We start from the raw sequence: 23,852 nt of genomic DNA, 5'->3' as shown, positions 1-23,852 counted from the left end.
CTGTTGGATTAGGAAGTGCGAAAATCTACCTTGAGTTCAAATACAAAATAGATAAAGATTTGGTAGTGATTGTTGTCTCAACTACAGATTAGACAGCTGGTAAATTTGATTTAGTAAACACCAGAACAGCAATATAATACAATCTCAAAGCTGAGTATGAAGAACAACTTTTCCCTATCAAACCGTAAAGTCTTCTTTGATTGTGGCAAACATGAGCTGCATGCACATCAGAGCTGCTGTATGAGTCATGTTAAGAGAAGCTGTCCCCATTCCCCTGGGCTGTATATGTTCAATCTGCAAATTATTATCTTCAGCATCTCAACAGCACGGCTGCTGGCTGGACTGTTACAGTACCTGTTATTTCTAATGCTGCTGCCTCCAGCCATCTAAAGCCAAGTGTTGCCAAGGAAACCATCTACGGGCTCTAATATAAAATACACAGTAAATGCTCAGGACATATACACACTGAGTCACTGTGCATGTAACATGGACAGACAGATAGAGTATGGATGGTATTGTTAAACCTAAAAATGCATCGAATCTCCCACAAACCGCGTCTGCACTAATGACGGTGTGGTCCATAGAAAGCAGTGTTCCTCAGTAGAATGAGTGTTGAGCTGCAGTGGAAGTGAGGCCTGTGCGTGGGTGAGAGGCGCTGCTGATGCAACTGCAGCTGGTCCTTTCCCCGCATTCTCTTTTTATAGCCAAACTGCTCATTTGTGTCTCTTTGACGTCACACACGCACACACACACACACACACATATATATATAGAGAGAGAGACATCGAGCCCAGCAGATCTGTTCAGCCTCTTTTCCTTGGTGATTCATATATAATTAGTCAGAGTATCGGTGCAGTTCTCCTGCTGTCTGTCTCAGTTATTGTCTGTCAAACTCTCACACCCTGGCCTCTAGTCTGAAGGCAACAAATGCTCACAAGTTGGACACATGGTGCTGGAATCACAGTTGGCTCAAACATGAAAAGATGTGTCTTATTAAAAGTAATGATCTGTTGTCAGTTGTATATATGCCAACTATAGACTATAAGATGGACTTAATGGACCATCATCACAGTTTAACATACTATTATTATCAGTAAAGTTTACCTTCAGCAGCCTTGTGTTGAGTCAGCAGTCTCCAGACAAAAACACATGTACTGAAGCAAGGGCTGCTGATAGCGGGGAAACACCAGGTCAATTGTCCCGGGCCCTGGGTCACTGGTGGGCCCAAAAGGTCCTTAAAATAATCTCTAACCATTAGAATAATCTGATGGAAATTTTGGAAATCATCCTATCCTGGCTATCAGTGGCCCTGACTATAACAAATAGAGGACAATGCCACCGTGATGTCACCCATACGTTTCTGAAGAGCAAGTGTGAAACTTAATGCGGGTGGTACCAGCCGTCACCATCTTGGCAGTACCTGACTACGGGTCAATCCAGAAACGGGCAAAGAGATGGAGTTTGGTCATTGGATCATTTTATTATACTGCAGGTTTATGCACCCCAAACAGTGAGAACAAGTTACTGTAGCTGTAAATTAATGAGAAACAGCAGTGTGTGTGTCTGTGTCAGCACTACAATTAACGACACAACAAACCATATTATTTGCATTAAAAATCCTCCAAAAGGCGTCTACACCACAAACATGGCCAAAAAATCGAGTTCAGTGACTGGAATTAGCTGAGGTGAAGCCCGGTGGACAGCTCGTGGCTACCGTCCACTGAAGCGGTCCTACTACTAATTATGCATAACTTTAAGCCTTAATACTGTATAATTTAAAGAGTGGGTTATATAAAAATTATCACCCATACTACTACTACTTCTCTATAGCTACAGAAATCAAAAACTGTTTTTTGTACCAGGCCGTAAACATGTTTAATTTGGCTGCAAAGCCATTCGAGCAAGTGAACTTTTTTTTAAGGCTGTGGTGGCCCTACGAGATGACAATACCATCAGTGGCCCCAAGCTAATTTGAGTTTGAGACCCCTGACTTAAATTGACGGCCTTACAATTTCCCTTATATAATGGCAGTTCAAGGGGGTTTAGTCAGGAATAACCATAGACCAAAATAAAAAAATCTAAATATTTGGAAGAGGAGATTGAAGCCAGGCAACGCATATCATTCAGGAGTCTAAATAGCAAACAAATAAAAACAATAAGCTAGGGAGTGCGTTTCCTCTGTACATTAAAGTGACTGCGAGGAACTTTGAAGTGTTTATGAAACAGTCTGGTGATTCCTGTGATGATTATAAATGACCTGTAACAGCAAACGAGACCAGCGAAAAGGCTGCTGTTTTAATATAGTTATCATTAATGCCTGTGCTCAGGTCCAATCACATATATCACATATAAAATCACATATAAATATATTACCTCATCGCGATCCATCCTGCAGTCTCTCTGTCACTCGCTTCCAAAACAAATGCATGCCGCCGGCACCTGCTAACAAAGATCTTTACAACAACAGGCACTGGTGTCGTACCGCTTTTGTCAGAAGAGGCCACTGGAATCAACAAAAAGTGAAAGTTCCTTATAGTCACTTTAAAGCTCAAGCAAAATTTACCACAGGCTTGGGCACATACTATGTGTCCCAAACTGCAATACCCCTACATAACCAGCAGGAAAATCACTGACATCAAGTTGAGACTGCTTAAGGATAAGAACATTTTCGTGTCAACATTTTCGTGTATGACTGCTGGTTTTCTGCTCAAGTTATACTTAAGATCAAAATGGATCCATAGTCTGTTAAATATATATATGTACATATATATATATATGTTAATCTTTATATAATAAATAAGGCCCCTGGTATTAGCTCTTTGTCATGGCTCAGTAGCACAGCTAAGAGAAGTGGAGCCTCATTACTGTTATTAGATCCACCTGTACTTCTCCTTCTATGAGTCAACATGTCCACTGTGAAGGAGGGCTATGTAACCACAATAAATTATTCATAATGGTCCCTTGAGTATCAGGAAGATTGTAGGGGGCGGGTGGTAATATTCATACTGTAATAATATTTTTTTACTCATATTGTATTATATATCATTGTAGGGACTGTAACATTTGCAAAGAACCATATCTTTCTCATGTGTTGTGTTGTTGGTACCCATGTCAAACTCAGAGACAACAGTTATTATAAAAAAGTAGTTATTAGCCAATTGCACAAATGAACCGTCCTCAAACTGCACACACCCCTGCTGGTTCTCTTTACTGATTTCTTTTACTTGCTGTGTTCTCCGTCTTATCTTCTGAGACAAACACCACCTGTAAAAACACAATCAACACACACTGTATGTATGCCATAATGTAGTGTGTAGTTACAGTATTGATCTCTAGTCTTTGTAGCACTAGTACTGTTTATTTTAAGGTTTTCATACTTACATTAATGCTAGAACTTTTACACAGTATTACCTCAGATTGTTGACCAGGAATCTGACTTCACTGTGAACAGATATCACAATTTCAGATACACTATTTGTGTAGGAAGTAGTTTTGTTCCCGTTGAATTTTTGGATTGTCATTTTTCAATGCAGTGAACAAACTGAATTCCATTCATCTGTATTGTATTGGTGTAGAGGCAGAAATATCAAAGACACATTCTCAAAATGGACTAATAGAACTCTCTGACTGGAAAGATACCACTAGAGGGAAGTGAGTCTGTTTTTGGTGCCCCTAATCTTTATGAATCTTCTTAAAAACCTGAGCATCCTGATTCATCTCTTTACCCTCATGTTTCATTGTGTAAACTATAGGTAAAACTTATATGGTGCTATATCTTTATGTTAATTTGATCAGTTCATTTAAAGGGACCATTTATAAGATATGGCCAGAATTTTAATTTAAAACATTCAACAAATGAACTACCATTTTCAACAGTGTGAGGAAACAACAGTGTTGACAATATGTCTACGATGTCTATGTACTGTGTTGCAGAGATGTCTACAGAAGTCAGCATGCTAACCACAGAGCATGCTCTCCTCTGCCACTTCATGCCTGTCCTGTCTCTGCCTGCTGTGTCCTCTTGTCTCCAAAGTCATAGTCCTGGTCAGAGCCACTGTAAACCACCTCCATACCATATCCCCTGTCTTCAAATAGACCTACATCTCTCTCTGTGACTGTGTTCAGTCTGGTGTCCAACTGTGTTCACTTCAGCCTGCTAAACCCGGTTGATCTGAGCCCCATTGCCTCTGGTGATCCAAGGTCCAAGCTGTGAACTGTAGGCCCACTGGCTCCCCGGCTATGAGCTATGAGCTATAAGCTAATTAGGTAATGGTAGCTAGCTACAACTAAGGATAGCCAGCAAAGAGCAGCAGTGTTGCTTAATCTGGTGATATGCTGGCCCTTTTGTTTTTTTGGGAGATACCTTTAAATTCTGGCCATATTTTACAAATTACACCTTTTGTTTTCTTTGTGGTGTTATTACCGGTAAACAAGTCTATCTCTAGTAACAAACAGACCCTCAGGTTAGATGAGTGCAGATGCATAGTGAATAAACACACACACACACACACACACACACACACACACGTATGTACATACACACATATCACACTCTCCTGTTCTTTATTGGCACAGTTTGTGAACTGAGCTGACTTCTGGAAAGCAGATGTATGAATTAGCCAGAGAGAAACTTCAGACCCATGCACATACTGTTCATGCTAATTAGCCGACACAATGCACCGCCATAGTGTAGATGCTGTGTATGGATGCATGTGCTTGAGAGAGTGATGGATTAAGAAAACTGCCAGCCATCAGTTTAGTCCAGTCTGTGTATTTGGATGCTAGGTCTCTCTCTGTATTGTGATTATTGTTGTACTGCATGTTAGCTCTTTGTTTATAGCTTCCATGTACCATCAGGACAGTTTAGTTAGCCAGTTTGGTGGCTGGGACTCAGACAGCAGCAGAGTGGATCCTCCTGACAGTGTTTCTCTGTCCTTCCCACTGGGTGGTCAGGTACCTCAGGACGAGTGGAGTGGCTTCTCTCCTTTGGGGAAGGAGGACGACATCCCATGTCGAAGGATGAGGAGCGGCAGCTATGTCAAAGCCATGGCTGAGGACGACAGTGGAGACTCAGATGGGAGTCCAAAACCTTCACCGAAGATCCAGGCACGCCGGGCCAGCTACCTGAAAGCCACACAGCCATCGCTCACTGAGATGACCACTCTACAGTAAGATTTCATCGTCTCTGAACTTGGATTTAGTTTGTTCTTACCCTTCATTAAAAAAATCCAATTGTAGACATTGAAGAATAGCTTTTGGTAGAGTGACTTAGGAAACAGAAGCTATGTTCATTGTAACCTGCTTTTAATGAATTCAATAGAATCAGTTCATTTCATACTGTGATCCTCCACATTTGGTGTCTTTGTCACTGAATCTGTGTTACAATCATACAAAGCCTGCAGCAGGATGCTGTGTTCGCCTTCACAGTACGCTGATTAGCTAATTAAGAAACAGATGGGGCTCGTTGGGATGAACTTAGATCAGTAAGAACCAGAGGTGGAAACGACAGTTGCTGCTCATTATGATCATGAATCAGTTTTTATTTATTTTTATTTTCATTACCTTGGCAGTGTATTGTACGGGAGGATGGTTCACCAGGTCACATGCTGATACATGCTATTGCACGTCAATATTTCAGTTAACAGTGTGTGTTTCTGTGTTTAAATCATATCATCAATATATGTATGTCAGTTCTTTGTGTTCCTTTTATCACTGGAATAAATGTTGGCAATGTACATTTCTGCCAACCACGGATATGTTGAACTTTACGTTTCTTCAGGTTACATTTTCAGTTATGTTATGACAAAGCTATGCTTATGGTCTGGTAGGCTTAGGCACCAAAACCACTTGGTAAGCGTGAGATAAAGATCATCTTTGGGCTTAAAATACCTGTTTTAGTCGCCTCAAACACAGGTGGAATTGATCTAGAGGTCTTGTTAAAAATATCCACTGGAGCTGCAGTCAATAAAAGAGCTTTTTTTTCTATCTATAAACAGAGATTGGTTACCACCTTGGAGAAAGTAAGTTGTAAGTGAATCCCAAACAGTTTATCTATTTACTATCCATGACTTCTTTCTCCTTTTGATGACATATTTGCTTTAGTGCTGGTAAATCTTACATCCTTAAAAGTAGATCGATGAGTGTGTGGAACAGGTCTAGGGATGCAGCGATTAACTGATTTCACTGATAACTGTGGTTTAAAATGTCACATTTTTGTAACTGTAAAAACTCAGCTAGACTGGGTGTTTCTGTGCTCACTCTCAACAAAGGGATAACACTCACAGCAACAGCATGTAATCCCCTCATAACCCCTACATAAGATGTTTTCAATTTCTTTCTTTCCATTTGACTAAAACTGCACTTTGACCTGACTTTTTTTTTTAATACTTTCTACTGTATTATGTGGTTACTTATTATTTTCATTTGGAAAGGGAACATCTGGCTTAAAAAAAGCCAACAAAGAAATGTGTGGGGAAAAAAATACAACTCAAACTAACCGTCTTTAGAACAGATACAGGTGCCTTGAGTAACTGGCTGTCATAATACATCATCATTAGTGATAAAAACAAAATAATGACACCCTGTAAACCTTACAGTAAGCGATAGGAAAGGTGTGGCATTATCCGTAGCAAGATGAAGACAAACCTGACAGTGACCTGTTGACCATCTGTCTTAACAATAGCGATATGTGTCACAACAACCCACAGTCAAACAGACCTGAAGAGTCAGGCAATTCTGTTCCGCTGAGGTCAGATGTTCAGACGTAGTGAGGGTCTTCATGGAGCAACCCTGCCACCTGCATGAATTGCTTTATCTTGCCAGCAAAGTCACACCAGGGAAGCAAGGTGCCTTTTGTTTAAAGAAAAAAGGCCTGCCATTTCCACTCTAGTAGCTCAGCAAGCTAAGCATCCCAAGAGGGAGGAGCTAAGCTTGCAGTGTAGGTCAGAGAGTGCTGCCACTAGAAACCGGGAGAGCATCTGCTGTGGCCAATTACCCCCAGTGGATCAGGCTATAGCAGTGTTGATTTCACCCCGAAAAAGTCCATACTGGGTGTACCAGACACCTCCAGTAGAAACTGCAGAATGAATGCTGCCTTGTTGTCTGAGATGCACAGAGCCATGGCTTCCCAGGTGCAACCAGCAAACACAGGGGCCAACCTCGCTATGTGAGCATAGGCTGATGAAGGAGCAGACAGAGGCAGCTAAGAAAGATATGGCTGCACTGTGGTGGGTGAGGCGGTGCCATTTCTGATTGTTCCAATCCAGGCTGCAGAAGAAGGACCAAGCCTGTTTGAGGAAGTTACCTGCAGAGCCATCAGCCATGTTTGGCCAGGAGGCTATGGCGTTGCTGCAGCAAGCTCAAGAGGCCCACTGTTGTGCACGAGAGGTGTCTGGTACTTTTGGCCACCACCGGGGCGGACACAGATCAGTAATCCCACAGGCTGGAAGCCCTCAGCAATCCCTGAAGACCTGAGGTCCTATTTGGGCAGTCTGAGACAGGCAGGCTGCCTTCCTCCTGATGCCAGAGAGACCAAAAAGAAAGCCTCTGCATCTGCTTAACCTGTTACAGGGCCTGGTCAGCCCTGGGCGCAGACCACTGGGTGGTTTCAACCGTGCCCCGGGTCACTAGCTTCAGTTTGCTTGAACCCCCCTGTGGTGAGAACAGCAATGGTTCTGTCAGTGACAAACCCCCAACACAGCGCAGTGTTACAGGCTGAGGTTGCTACCCTCTTGGGAAAGGGGCAGTCAGAGAGGTGGCCAGGCGATTGGCAGGCTGGTTTCTATTCCTGCTATTTCCTCATCCCCCCTAAAGATGGGAAACTGAGGTTCAAGATGCTAGCAATTCCCAGGCTGAAGCAAGCCATCCGGGCACGCGATTGGTTTGCCACCATAGACCTTAGGGATGCCTTCTTTCAGATCTACATCTGGGAGGGTTGCAGGCGGTTCCTGAGGTTTACCTGTGAAGACTAAGTTTACGAATTTTATGTCCTCCCTTTTGGGATCTCGCTGGCCCCAGACACCCTTGCAAAAAAGACAGGTGCATGGATGCAGTCCTTGGGCCTCTGCAAAAAGGACTGGAATTCTAAACTGCTAGGATGATTGGCTGGTATGTACCTGAAGTTTCTGCCACACCTGCAAGGTCGCCATGTGCTGCTGATGACAGACACCACGGTTGCAGCCTCTTACATCCACAGGCAGTGAGGCCTTGGCTCCCCCCGCCTTTGCATACTGACACACGAGCTGGGGGTGGGAGCGTCTACACACCTTATATCCCCGAAGCTATAAAAGAAAAGCATTGCTCCCTGTCTCAGTAGTAGGCACAGCCTAAAGTTCCCCAACAGCCGGCCCCGCTTCGGTAGCCTGTGTTGGGAGACCACTTGAATCGGTCAGTTAGCATTGCGCCCATCTGGTTGTGTGTGGCGAGAGCACCGATGATGGGTTTGGGATTCTGAGACTGCTTCTGTTCTTTGCAAGGTGTCTTAAAGACTCCCTGTACATATGGACTGTAACTGGGTGGAGAGATAGACTCTTCATATAGAGAACCAGTTTAACAATGTAACCTACAGTTATCGGTGGTAACCTGTAGGGATCTGTGATGATTTATGTTGATCTTTAACAATCTGTGGTGATCTCTGATGATCCGTGGAGATCTGTGGTGATCTGTAGTGATCTGTGGAAATCTGTAGGGATCTGTGGTGATCCGTAGTGATCTGTCAGATTTACTCGGTATGGCTCTACCAACCACAGTTGCTGATCTGCAATGATCTGTGGTGATCTGCAGTGATCGGAAGTCATTTATGGTATTCTGTAGTGATCTCTTGTGACCTGTGGTGATCTGTATTGATCTGGGGTAATCTATAGTAATTTGTAGTAATCTGTGATGATCTGTAGTGATCTGTTCATCTTTACTGATCTGTGGTGTCCTGATGGAGATATAAAGCAATGTAGTGGTGAGAAATAGAGGAATTGATCAGTCAATGATGACATTAGGAATAAACTTGAGATCAATAATTAATTTTAAACAACTTAGTTCTACTCTTATATTTAACTGACTAACATTATTACAGTAGCATTTATACTAGTTTATCTGCCATTGGCCTGAATCTGGGTCAAATGTGTTCACAGCTATTAAAAGCATTATTTAAGAAATGTTTAGCGTACTAGATATTAAAATAACTATCATTTTGAAAGCTTAATATTCTTTTTTTTTTTTTCATTTTTGACACTGCCACATGGAAATCATATGTTAGACTGACACTTCTTTACTTTATAGGAAGATGCTTTGTAGTTGGTGCACAACTCTGTTTTAAAGAAAATAGCTTGCCTAATCCGAAATCTGGACAGGGATATTGATAAAACCATATACTGGAAACACTGACTGAACCACTTTTTCTTTCGTACTACAACTGAAGACAAGGAGTTGCAAACCAAGCTCTAAGAAAGAGCTGCACAGTCAATTGAAACCTTGTCGAAATTGCAATATGGCAAAGTGCAATATTCAAATCACAGAAGCTGCAGTTTTTTGATAAAGGTATAATGTGCGACAAAACAACTTTATAATGAAGTACTGTTGTACTTCATTATAAAGTACTTGTTTTTCTTCCAGATGTAAGAAAACATGTTTATTTGGTACAGATCCAAACAAATGTCACATCATCATGATTTAATTTTTTTTTTTCAGTTTCAGTTAGTTTTGTGATGTAAAAATGATCATTCTCAATAATCATGAGTCATACTGAAATTGCAATATGATTTTTTGACCAAAGATTAACCACATACCATGTATGATTTTTGTCATAGTCTGAGTTGATTGTATGTCATAGATTTACCACAGCAGAGATTCTGGCTGCCTCAGAAGCTGCTGTGGTTGATAGACCATTATCTTCATGTTTAAGGAATTCAGTAGCTGCACTACTGAACCACCATGTGCATGTGGTTGAATTGTGTGGTTTTCCATGTAACATGGATGGTGACCACAACTCTGACTGAAATAGAGCATTAAGTATTAAGCATTAAGCATTGGCTAAGTTCAGAGATTACCATGTGTATAACTCTGCATCTCTGTCATCTCTGTGTCAGGATTTCAACGGAGCACTCCCCCAAACTGCAGATCAGGAGCCACAGTTACCTGCGTGCGGTGAGTGAGGTTTCAATCAATAGAAGCCTGGATACCCTGGACCCCAAAACCCTCCTCGACCCCAAATCGCTGCTGTCCTCACCCCAATACCGCTCACGAAATGAAAGCTACATGAGAGCCATGAGCACCATCAGTCAGGTTGGTTGCCAACACTGCTGCCTTTATCTTTACAGTATGTCACACCTGATCATTTCACCATAGATACAGAAAGACTTGGATGGATGTAATAGTGTTTGAATTGATTGAAAATGAAATATGTGGGGAGTGGTCTTTACCAGACTGAAAAAATCCCCCCCTTTTCACTCAATGAGTTGGTTTGATTTGTGCATCTGGGAGATCTGAGAGATAATACACAGTATGACAAGTTGTATTTCTCTCACGGTCTTGAAAGGACAGGTTCACAATTTTCCAACACAGACCTTATTAAAATACGTAACATAATTTATAATTAGACATAACTCAATTTCACCATACCTTAGGTTTTGAGAAACTTCTCTGTGTTTTAGCACAGCTTTGCTGTGGACCTAAACACAATCCAAATGAGGAATTTCCTTGGATACTTGCAAGGTCCACTTACTCATTTGCTCTGGAGCTTTTGACCATATCACATGGCTATGTTTGAAGGTCTAAAGGATTAGACTGCTTCAGAAGGCTACGTTTTAGAACCTGAAGCTATCAGTGAGGCTCTGTTATGTCCAGAGGAGTAGAGAAGTTTGAAAGTATGAAGAAAAAAAAAAAAATTCGATTTGGTATTTTCATAGTTTTAAGAAAGATACAGAATTAAACAAAAAGGAGACAGCGAAACATTCCATTTATTTCATTTCTGAATATTTATCTAACTCAATGATGGTTATGTTGGAAATAATTAATGAGTGACAGCATTTTCATGGCCACTTGCCCATTAACAAAATGTAAGTATTGCTCAATCATATTTTGAGGTAACATGCTGTTAAAATGACAACATATTTGGTAACCTTGAAATAAATGTTACGATACTAAATAATCCCACTGCAGCAGCTGTAAATGGCTCCTCCCTACTGCACGTAGGATGAATTGTATGTTACACTTTCTCCTGATACTACTGTTTGAGCTTTTCTTTAAAGCTACAGCACACGAAATGAAGCTGTGCCCAAGAATCCTTCATTTGTCCCACCTTTACCTTACCTTGAACCTCCACTTGTATCACTCATCCAATTCCACACTGAATTGCCTTTATAACCTATTTAATGTCCTCCTCTGCATGCATCTGCATGGATCTAATGTCACCCCCACCCTGCACCCCCATTACACAACTAGGTACAATATGCTTTTGTCTTGCAGTTGGAACCATTCAATTACAGCTTGTCTGCATATTAAGCTTAGTGATTGGAAAAAAGAAAGAATAGTCCCAGTAATGGGATGTTGCAGTAGGTATGCTATTGTTTGTATGTGTTAAAGTGAGAGCAAGTTATGGCCAGAATTTTAGTTTAAAAAATTAAAAAAGATTTTAAGATGTCATCATTTCAAGATGTGATTGTCACACCCCCATGCCCCTGCAGCAGGGGTTTAGAAAAACAGTGCTTGAGCTGAAGGTATTGTCTCAATGCAGCATGAAATCAGCCACATTCGGTTAAGGGCAGACAAATATTTTTATGAGCCAAAAAGCCTGCTGGTTGTGTAAGGTTGAACTCTTAAGAGTGCAATGATATGACTCGTAGGAGACAGCAGTTCAAACCTTTGAGCCACAAGCCAACAGTGTTATGAAGAGACATGAAAGGTGCAAGCCCTCAGACAGTAATTACTCAATCCCTCCCCTAGACATACATCTTGATGGGCAGTGTGTAAGGTGAAGTAGCAGCTCTATAGTGTAGCAGTTAAGACTTCCACCTGAGAACTGGGATCCATTCCCTCTTGGTGCACCTTTCTGTCAATTTGGGTGCTAGAAAGGGATGAGTGTGAGAATGAGAATTCTTTTTTTAGTGATACTCACTTCTCCTTCAGAGAAAGCATCCTCAGCCCCCAGCAACAGGAGCTAGCGGCAAAACTGTGTAGTAGAAAGTTACGTGAAGCACACTGGACCAAAGCTTTTCCAATAAGCTTACATTATGAAAGAAGTGGCTGTAAAATGGTGGATACATTATTTTGAGCATCACAGCCCCTGTGAAATGACTCATTTCACTATCAGAATTTCATCCATTCAGTCCGATAACATTTGGAAAGTCTAGAAGAGCCACTCCATAAAGTTGTTTCATTCCCATTCAAGTTTGTGGAGCGCTAATGAGGAAATTATCCACTCGGCCAGTATAAAGCTCTTGTGGCACGCTCTATGGGCCACACCATGCAGAAGCTGTTTGGAAGATCCTGGTCATTTTACACATCTACTGCAGGTAATCACTTTAATAGATCAGACCGTGTGGTAAAAAGAGCTGCGGCTCCAACCACAGTAATGGTCACAGCCCTGTCCCCTGTAACAGCCCCAGCCCTGATCCATTACAGCAGCAGCAAACCTAGTCTGCTGTGATGAGCCCATGCCACAGCGCCAAACTCCACCTTTATTTTATGGTGTTTCGTAGCGCCGCCCTAGTGAAAGCCCCTCCCCGACTGGTGCATTGATCCCACCCACTGTGACAAGAGCAACTTTTGCCCTTTGTAGCAGATAAAGGCCAGACCCAAATGGAACAACAAGATCCAGCCCCTGTAACAACAGAAAGTCCTGCCCACTGTGACAGCATCAAGCCTTCCAGGTGCATCGGCTCTGCTCCATGTGGTTGCAGCAGGCTCCACCCCTCTACTGCAACCTTGTCTGCTACTATGTATATTCAGAGAGCTAAGAGCTAAGTGCCAGCATACATGCTGATGACAGTGCCAAAAAAGAATAATGTAGTTACCAGTAAGCAACCTCAATATCTTTTTGACCTGCACATCTAAAGTGTGCCTTGCTGCATACACTTCAACTAACAATAAAGCTATTTTATGCCAATTTATGGCAAGTTTTTCCTCACTCAAATCGAGGGTCTAAGGACAGAGGATGTCGCTCACTGTACAGTTTGTAAAGCCCACTGAGGCTATGTGATTCTGATTTTGGGCTATATAAATAAAATTGATTTGATTTAATTTTAAGAATGTATAATATTTTGAATGACAATGGTCTAGGAATTCCTCTAATGCGTCCTTCTTCTCCCTCTTCCTCTCCTCTCCTCCTCCAGCTGAGTGAGGTGGAGGTGAATGGTCAGATTGAGCAAGTGTGTGAGCAGGTCTACAGTGAGATGCAGGCCCAGGCCATGGAGGCTGCCATGGACAGCATGGAGACCATGGACACCCTGCCTATGCCAGGATGCTTCAGGATGCGAAGCCACAGCTACGTTAGGGCGATCGACCAGGGCTGTGCTGGGGAAGAGGAAGGAGAAGGGGGGAGGCCTCTGCTTCTGCTGCCATCCTCCCCACCACGCACATCTGCCACCACCGTCAGAACCATCCAAAGCAGCACAGGTACGGCACTCTTAGGCAAGAATGGATGATGAGGCTATATGTGTTTGTATCTATCTTCTTTTACATTTAACACAGGTGTGAGCCTCATGGAGACAAAAAGTATAGTTCTGAGCCACGGGTTTTTTTAATTTAAGAGACTGTGATCGAGTCTGAGCACTTTTTACTTGTATTTTGTCATTTGACCTTGAGTCGTCAAGCAGTGAAGGTGATTTTGCAGAGCAAGGAGAGTTTCACCTGCTGATAAGGGGGTGTGGAATTATCCTCATCGCTTACAGGTGGTATTTTTAAATGTCAATGATCTAGTTTGATATGCTGTTAGGTATACTGGAACAACACATTAAAAGGAAGACCACCTATTTCTGCAAACCAGTTGATCCTGAACAGCGGCTGGCAGTATGTCTGAGCTAGGGACACACATGTACACCACACACCCATCACATTGGAAAATGATGTGAATAAAAGCAGAATATCAATCCTGTTCCGAATAAATTCATGATGGACAAAAGTTTCAAAGTCAGCGTATGAACATGATTGACACAACATAAGGTCGTAATTATTTTTGTGCTGCAATTTCGGACGAAAATTTTCAGAATTTTTAACAGAGGTGGCTGTCATCTTTGGCCTTATAAATCTCCCCCTTTACACAGGAATTTTTGCATTTCAGAAAATAGGGATTATTTCTCACAGAGTTGGGAAGTCACAGCTTCTCAACAAATGATTTCATGTATGCCTACAGTTGCGGCACAAACACGTCTTCACCTTGCAAGCTTCCGTTCAACATGCCCAGTGAGATCAGCTTCAACAAAGAGGTCTACCAACCACTCAGGCTTGCTCAGTTCAACAAGGCTGTGACCTCCTTTCAACAAATGCTTTACAACAGTCACACTGCTAAGCCAGTGCACATCTGAGTGGTAGGCTATGTCCCCATATTGTGTATCAATTTCTGTGTGACTCATCAAGATGAAAGAACATATGCAGCGTTGAGTCACCTACTGGTTTTGCAGAAGTGTAGAAAGAGGTCAGCAAAGACACTAAATGTTATGTGAATAAAACTTGAATTAATCATTTCTATTCATTAGAGTTACTCACACTAGTGTTTATCTGCCCCAATCAGCCAGATTAATTTACTGTACGTTAGCTGTAAATTAATGAGCAATGGCACACACAGAGGATGTGTGTGTTTGTTTGTTTGAATTTAGGGTCAACCTCTCACTGGACTCAGAACACACCAGATTCTCTGGTTTTTCAGCAGTGGCTCTGCCCCTGTGCTCCGCCTGGCCATCTCTTGTTTTGTTTTGATTGAGAGACACCTAGCAGCAGAAATGAAATATTGTGTGCTTAATATCAAATCACTTTGAATTTTTTTACATCAGCCCAACCACAAGATTTCAATGGTGCAAAAGCAATGGGCAGAGCTCCACAACAATTTGGAAAAAAGTGATAATGTCAGAAGAGTCATCATTCACTATATTCTCAATAAGTGAACGCCCTGGCAGCGGAGGGCTCTGGTAGCTCTGTCAAACTCTTGGGAACATTCCTATCCTAATGGGAGTGCTCTCTTTCAGGATGACAGGACGTCCCTCCACAGGTCACAGGGCTCACTAAACTCTTTTATGAAGAATGCTGTGAACTTAAAGAATGTCAAGGAGCAGTGAAGCTGTTCAAGAGGCTTCAGGTGCAACCACGCCGTATTTGGTTTGGGTTAGGGTTAGGGTTAGGGTTACATTCATCTAACATTCATTTGTGTGTTTATTACTTTGAGTATCATCGCAATTGATGCTGCCACTGTCATGAAACAGATTTCTGCCGGCGTTGTTGGATCAAACACCAGTGCAGTCTAACATATTTTCAACAGAATGGACATTTTTTTAAGCAATATATATCTCCCAAAGCCACCACTGAATGCAGTAGTGCAGGGCAGCACTCCAGTCAGTAAGAGAAAAAGAAATAATCCATCTGAGTGAGATGCACTCAGTGACTATACGTCATGTTTTTCTTGGATTGCATATGCCTGACATCAGTGTGAAACTATCAGAGCTGAAGCTGAGAAGGTCACTACTGGGGAGTCTACGTTCACAAGATTCAGGGCAGAACTTGCTGTTTATTAAATTCCAAAAATCATTTGATTGGTTTGACAGGAGTCAAGTACAATTACAGTTGCGCAAAACAGACACCTTCAATCACTATATGAAATCAATTAATTTATTTTATGTTATTTTACTTCAACCTTCAAGTCTGACTCTGACTACTTTTTTTTTCACTTCCCATTTTCTCTGTCCTTTCTCACTGACTAATCATTGTAACAAGCACACTTGCTGCTTTAGTCCTGGAATAGTATTCAGATCTGTGATAATATGCAGAGCCAAATTAATCAGCTCCACAGTTCTCTCAAGAGAGCTGACAATTATCTGGCCCCCATTTTCTAAGTGACTTCTTTCAGTAAAGTCTCATGAGATAGACTGTTAGTCACATTTATAATAATAATTACAAACATGGAAGTTTTAATATTTTTTTAAAAGATATTTTTATTGGCCTTTGGGTGTCTTTCAATAGTCGGTGTTGTACAAGCAGTTCAAGACAAAACAGCCTCCCCACCCTCACCCCACTCAGATTGCAACACATAATAAAAAGTAATGGGAAAAAAGAGAAAGAAAAAAAGGGCAGTACGGTAGGGACGAAAGAGGACTTGAGAGAAGGACAAAGTTAGGGGTAGGTGTTATGTTGAATCCTCTTCTGTGTCTGCTGAAATATAGGTTGATGTACTCCAAGAATGAGTTTTAAGGTCTGATTTTGTCAAGCCCATCAAGGAGAATCTAAGTTTCTCCAGTTTAATATAATATAGAATGTCCTTAATCCATTGGTCATGTGAAGGGGGCAAGTGCAATTAAGTAAGATCAAACATCTGGCGAAGTGGAGAAGACCAGGTCCTACTGTATAACTACAGAGCAGATAAAGACTTATGGCAGATGACCACATCGTAAATCTAGCTAATAGTTTATGTAACCAGCATTTTATTAATTTGGGGCCAGTCTCCCATTAGTATAATGGATTCTATATAAAAATTTGCATTGAATTATCCCATGGCGGGCACATATGGAAGAGAGCCCGTGGATTTACAAATAATTGAGATGCCCTTCTTTTGGCTAGGATCCATATTCAGGAGAGAGTCGACCAAGGTTTCAGGGGTTTCAACTGTTTCTTGACAAATTCTATAATTTGATTTAAATAAAACATGAGAGTTATGTAAGGGATATTTCAGTGAAAGCTGCAGTAAAAGATAATAAAATCAAATTTTCATACAAATCCTTAATAGTCACAATGCTATTGTTGAGCCAAGTCTGTACTTTATGGTTTGAAAAGCCTGTTGTTATCAGTATTTTCCGGCTACAATTACACCACGAAGACAAAAGAACACTCCAAGCAACTCTGTGAGAAAGTTATTGAAAAGTATAAGTCAGGAGATGGATACAAAAACATTTCCAAGCCACTGAACATTCCCTTGAGTTCAGTTAAATCCATCATTAAGAAATGGAAGGAATAAGGCACAGGTGTAAATTTGCCTAGAGCAAGCCGTCCTCATAAACTGAGTGACCATGCAAGAAGAATACTAGTGAGGGAGGCCAACAAGACACCTATGACTACTCTGAAGGAGTTAAAAGCTTCAGCAGCTGAGATAGGAGAGACTCTGTATACAACAACTGTGGCAAAGAGAAAGCCACTGTTGAAGAAAACTAATTAAATCTCGACTAGAGTTCACCCAAAGGCATGTGGGAGACCCCAAGGTCAACTGGAAGAAGGTTCTTTGGTCTGATGAGACCAAAATGGAACTTTTCGGCCATCAGACTAGACGCTATGTTTGGCAGACACCAAACACTGCACATCACCACAAACACACCATTATATATATATATATATATATATATATATATATATATATATATATATATATATATATATATATATATATATATATGTATATATTTGAAGACAGGGGTTACAGTCAGGAGGTGATTTACTGGGAATATGACTGCTGAGACAAGAAGACATGGCAGGCGGGGACAGGAGAGGCATGATACATGAGAGGAGAGAGAGAGCGAGCAAGAGAGGGAATCAGGCATCAGCAGCTGGTCACACATATTACCCATTTGTGAAACAAAGCATTATTTTGCACAAAACATGTCTGTGTATGGATGCAAATCTTCAAAACAGAGGAACTGCAGTTGAAAAGAACAACCAGGGTTCAACTTAAAACAATGTAGGCCACTGGTTTAACAGGGATCAAACCTCATTTTGTTATTGTCTTCATTTTAATCTGGACTGCAGTTTTGTAGATTACATGAGTAGACAACTCTGTTTACTGCAGAGATCCCTTTGGGGAAAAGGCCACTCATTTTTTTCCTTTTTTTTTTGCTCGTTTGTGTCTGACGGCTATTCCAAATGGGCAGATGGAACTGTAAAGACTATTGAAATGTGAAAATATTGCGCAGCTTTGTGCTATTTAAATGCCTAAACTGTATAATTCCATGACATCACAGTATAAACATGCTAATTTTTAAAGTCTTTAAATGGTTTTGTTCAGTGATAAACTACATGTATACACTGGATCAGCCACAGTGCTGCTATATGCTAAGAGGAAATGTGATTGTAACTCACATTCATATACAACACCATGTGATTACACACCTAACATGAGAAAGGATTATACTGTAAATGGCCTCGGGTTGCAGTTACGTGCATAACTGCACTCTGCTGGACAGTCTAACAATAAAGCAGAAATCTCACAGAGATAATCTTGTAAAAGCCAAAAAAAAGGCTGTCTTCATGCGTGGTATTCAGATGAGAACATGCCAGAGTGGATGCCACAGGGGACTTAGCATAGTGTCGGCTGTTTGGTATTAGGATAGTCTTTATTTTCAAAGTGCTCAACTGGAGATGACCTACATTTGCTGCTCCTCTGGGAATTCTTATATAGTTACCCAAGAGGATACATGGACACACATGCAGATAAGCACAAATGTGTATGTATATATTATTCAGTCATGCACTCTCTCACACAGTGTCACACAGTACAGTAGATGGTCGGCTCCACTTCCACATGACTGCACATTGTGCTGATAAATACTGGTCCAATGCCCACTGAACTGAATTATCCACCCAGGCTCATTGTGCAACAGAATTATCAACACAGGACTTTAACAGCTTCATTGGCATGGCATTTAATTTGTTGACTCATGTACAGTGTGGTAGATTTGATGAACATGAGTATGACACCTCAAACACAAGAGGAAACATCCGGTCTGTGTGAACAGACCACCCACCAGATGACAGAACGTCCAGTGTTTTTTTTTATTAGTTTTTCTTCTTGGTGCCAAGAGAAAAATGTCATCGACCAAGCAGCATTTAGTCTGCTGCAACATCATATACTGTTCCTGTCAGTAACACTAATGTAGTTTGCTTTACCAAAAAAACAAGTTTGGTGATAGTCTCATGTTTGATTCTATTAGGTGTATTTTTAACAATAAGTTAGTTTTTTCACAACTTATAAAGGGAGTTTTGTACAGTGGCTTTGGAAACTCAATTAAAGCTAGGGTTGGTAAGAACAGAGAAACCAGCAAGATCAAGTTAAATCTTGAAAGTATCTTACCAAAAAATCCCATCACCTCCCGTCAGGCATCCCTCCAGAGCCACTCCTCCAAAATACATGAATGTGCACTGCCTAAAGACACCAACACCAACTGTCCCATAGCTCTCACTGGCCAGCTGGGAGATCTGTGTTAGCTGGTAGTACTTTCTTCAATCTCTTAGCTTCTTCAGTCAAATGAATACATAAATAAATCACTCTGTTAAATTTTAAAATCATATAAACACAAGCAAAATAGAAGTCAAGAACGTATAACAATCCGAACAGTTGTAGGTGCATGCCCTACGCCGTAGCCTATGGGGTCACCTGACGTACACAATGAAAGAAATGTAACTACACAGTGATGCTGACCGCAATGACTGTGATTGGTCCGCTTGGTAGAATCTCATTTTTCCGGCCTCTCCGTTACTGCAATTCTAATAGCGGAGATTGTGACCTGTAGTTTCCCCGTAAACACACCACCCTCTACGACTGTTACAGTCCCTCCTGAACGGCTGGTCATGTTCTGATTCCACCTGACGGACGAGGGAAAACCGTAGCTGAGCCGTTCCGCAACGCACATGCAACCAGTGGAATTCCTGAGTTACGTTATACTTCTCCTCCAGAGCCCCTTTTCACTGAGTGTCTCTGGGATATAGAGAGTGCACAGGCTGGATGTCCAAAGAGCAGGCAGCCCTTCCTGTAGACACTCTGCCTGTCCACTCCACATAGCTGTGAGATGAAGGGGTAGCTGTGTGTAAAGGGGAAAGTACAGCTCGCAATCCCCTCACCGCCACCAGCAACACACACACACCAGCGCACATGAATAAATGCTCACTATGGCGCATGCCACTTGCATAGGTTATGGTGTAGGCACTGCGTAGAACGTGCAACCGTAAATCAGCCTTAAGGCGTGTCAGAACTTTATCTGATCACCCAGGTCATATCTGGAGGTGTTTAAACGGTGACAATAAATGGCATGTTTACTTTTTCAAATATTTACCATATCATGATCTTTGCCTATATGTAACAAAAGTGTTGTTGCCTAAATTAAGAAAGCAGGATGTGAACCTGATGTTTGGGTCCTGTGTTATGTACACAGTCATCCATCATACTGTCTCATATGAATACCACTATATTCATTTTTACGTATAATTAAAACTTTAAGGAATTTGGAAAGTGTGCTTATTTGCTTTCTCGCTAAAAGCTAATGCTCAGACTTATACTATTCTCTTGTCTATACACTCTGACACTGTAGCCAGTAGCTGGTTAGCTTAGCTCTCTAAAGCTCAATAATTCAATTATGAATTTAATTACATCTTGTTTGTTGAATCTATACAAAAACAAGCGTATAAAAATAATTTGCCATTTATGTGCTGAACTGTTTCTTTGGTGGCAGCATTAAAAAAAATAAATATTATTTTAATAATACATATTCTTCATCTGGGCACATAAGCCTCAACTTTATGTATAGACACACAGACAGACAGACAGACAGACAGAGGGACACATCAGAATCAGAATGCCTTTATTATCATTGTAAGCTCAGCATACAACGAAAAAATAAAAAAACAGGCTCAAAATACACAATACAACAAAAATTAGAGTAGTGAATGCCAACATTACTAAAAGACTGAGAAAGCAGAGTCAGAGGTTTCAATAGTAAAATGCAACTTAAATGAGGTCAGTGTGAGTTTAGAAGCAGAGCAGGCTGATGAGTCGTGTAAGCCCGGCTAATCACCTCCTCTCTTTGTGCTTCCTCACAGATCCAACTTTCCCACCAGCCCTCCCTGTGTTCTCCATTCAGTTGCTGAGGGCACACTTGACATTAGCCATATAACTGTCTCCATATTCACACAAAGAAAAGAGACTGAGAGATTAGCATTCATGTAATACACTCTGAAAAGCCTTGGAATGCCTGCTCAGTGTGATGTTTGATCTGTGTTGTAGTCCCTCCAGTCGCTCTGCATTGTGCGCTGTCAGATTAAGCCAAAAAAGTCAGAGTCAGAAACAAACACAACACAACAACACAAAATGTGGGCAGGGTTAGGGTTAGTCTATATGACACAGACTGTAGAGATAAATCAAGTCTTTTGTTAACAGAAATAGACCATATTCACATGGTGGCCATTTTCCTCTAACAGCAGGCTCAGGGTGAGATGCTTCAATGTGTACTGCCGTGTTCCAGATAGTCCTATAAACCTACAGAATCTGACAAATTGTTATCATTACACTGCATCCTAGATGTTTAGCAACTGAAAACACAGTAGTGGAAAGTGACAATCATGAGAGCCATCAAGCCATATTTTCAGTTAAAACAACATAATTACCTGTAAGCTTCCATAGACAACAGCTAACATTAGCATTCAACTAATGCATTGCTCAGCATTGTAGCTAATATTACCATTTGACCAGCTAATTGTATACCGAATGTTGTTCTACTTTGAAATATGGCACGCTGTCCCTTCAGGTTTTTGCTATCCATCATCCTTTCAGTTGCTGTTCAATCAGGAAGCAGTGAAATGATGATAATAGGTCAGATTCTCTAAGTTAATACAACTTTCAACCTGGAACACAGCAGCATAACCTTATCCCAGAATTTGAGCTTCCCAGAATTTGAGCTTCCCATCCTGAGCGTGGCATCAAAGGAAAATGGCTGCCATGTAAATCTGGTCTGGTCTGGCTTGTACTATGGCTCATCAAACGCCATTAGCTCGCTGGAGCCTTCTCCTGCCACAAGGCTTAATGGGAGCAGATCTCCAGTCACCATTTTTCTGTGATGCTAGCTAATGAGGTGATGAAAGATTGGATATTATGCACCTCCACTGTTTCCTCTTTGAGCTTAAGGTGTAAATGGTTAATCATCGAAGGATTTGTTCTCTGATAAACAAATTTAAAATCACATAGCTAGCATTCCCCTGTTCATTTGATTTTGAAATACTTTCAAACATCACTCTTATGCCCGGTCGCCAGGGGTGGACTGGGACAAAAATTCAGCCCTGGCATTTTCTGTCCAGACCAGCCCACTACATTATCAGCGACACCACATAGAAGTCCACAAATCTCGTGGCGTCTTCTCTCACACATACTACAAAGGAGAGTCATATTCCTTGATAGCAGTTAACAAATAAAGCACGTAGCTATGAACTCAAGGACTAAAATTGACAGCTATAGCAATCAACCAATCAATCTTTGTTCATTATAGTGTCAAATCACAACAGAAGTTATGTCATGACCAGGGGTTGGACGAGACTAACGGGAAGAACCCAAAACCAGACTCGGGGTGGGCGCCACCTCTACCAGTTGGGTGGAGGGGGGAGAAAGAGCGAGAGACAAAGAGACAGAGACAGGGAGATAAGGACAAACAGGGACAATAATAACAAAATATCCTGACAAATAATCTAAATAGAAACATATTACAGACAGTAGCAGCATTAGAGCTGGAACTCATTTGTATTAACGGTGACTCAGTCATTATGAAACCATAAATAGCCAAAAAATATCTATAGCTGTGTGAAAAAGTCTAAGAATTACAGGTCTGAACAGAAATGCATTCTCATATACGTGTATGTGCACAAGTATGCATTGCCCTACTTCCTCGTCCGCAGCCAGCCAGCTCCACTCCTCACCAAATTCATGACCTGCAAGAAACAGCAAACAGAACGTGTACTCAGCATCTGTGTACTGACAAGTATATGTAGCCAAGTAGCCTTTTTGTGACGTGGTGACACCTTTAGTACAAACTGCAAAACCGTGTTGATGACCTGCAAAAGCATGTCACATGCTCAAAATAGAGGTCATTCCTCAAAACCAAGTATTCATATCAATGAAAGTGTGTGTGTCATAAAAAAAAGTCCTGACACCATCATTTATGAACAAGATAGTCAAATGGCTTTGTCGTGTTTTCATTAGGACACTTTACTAGTGTTTCCCAATGCAAAACAGCCACATCTTTGTGACCTGAAAATGCTCAACACAACACTATACACAGCCATTTGAAAACTACAGTAAAAGTAACACATTTACGCACAAATTAAAGTTACACACAAATTATACCTATTAGATAGTTATCACCTCAGTAAACAATAAATGAATTAAAAGATTACAGTAAATTCAATGGTAAATACTGCAAATTAAACTCATTATTTCCTACAGATTTACTTGTGTTTTGTATCTCTGTTTACAGCTCATCAGGCCACGTGAATGTTTACTGTTGCTATGGCAACAAGAGACCGCTGACGTTAGCATCTGTTAGCTAGCGTAGCTAAATCATCTGAACAATAATAACCCATAATATCACAATTCGGCATATTTGAACAAAATAAACCACAACTACCAACAGTCACAGCCCTTTAACTCTGGGCTGATGTGCTGCCACATGTTAGACTGTCAAAGTTAGAACAATAACGGCTTCAGTCCCTGAGGAGCTGCGTTAGCATTAGCGGCAGCTGCGTTAGCATTAGCGGCAGCTACGTTAGCATTAGCGGCAGCTGCGTTCATCAGTATGCAGTTAGTGAGGTCGCATCACATTCAATGTAAAAGCGTCTTTTACTTTGTTTTGGACGTGTCTCAAACATTCAGCCGAGCCAGCCCCAGGCTGACGTCACTGACCCTGTCTGCCTCCACT

The 23,852-nt window shown here is 41.3% G+C and overlaps 1 protein-coding gene across 1 annotated transcript in view; it reads left to right on the top strand.

Moving 5' to 3' along the window:
* LOC141016480 (disks large-associated protein 1-like) overlaps window positions 1-23,852 on the top strand; it is a 60,143-nt gene that overhangs the window by 9,825 nt on the left and 26,466 nt on the right. The window contains exons 3-5 of the mRNA XM_073490865.1: window positions 4,954-5,168; window positions 10,080-10,275; window positions 13,323-13,605. Of these exons, the coding sequence (XP_073346966.1) occupies window positions 4,954-5,168; window positions 10,080-10,275; window positions 13,323-13,605 (694 nt within the window). The remainder of the gene's footprint in view (window positions 1-4,953; window positions 5,169-10,079; window positions 10,276-13,322; window positions 13,606-23,852) is intronic.

This window comes from Pagrus major, chromosome 21, assembly GCF_040436345.1.
Source record: "Pagrus major chromosome 21, Pma_NU_1.0".
NCBI lineage: Eukaryota > Metazoa > Chordata > Actinopteri > Spariformes > Sparidae > Pagrus > Pagrus major.
Note: the sequence above shows the minus strand (reverse complement) of the source record. Positions and strands in the feature narration are given on the sequence as shown.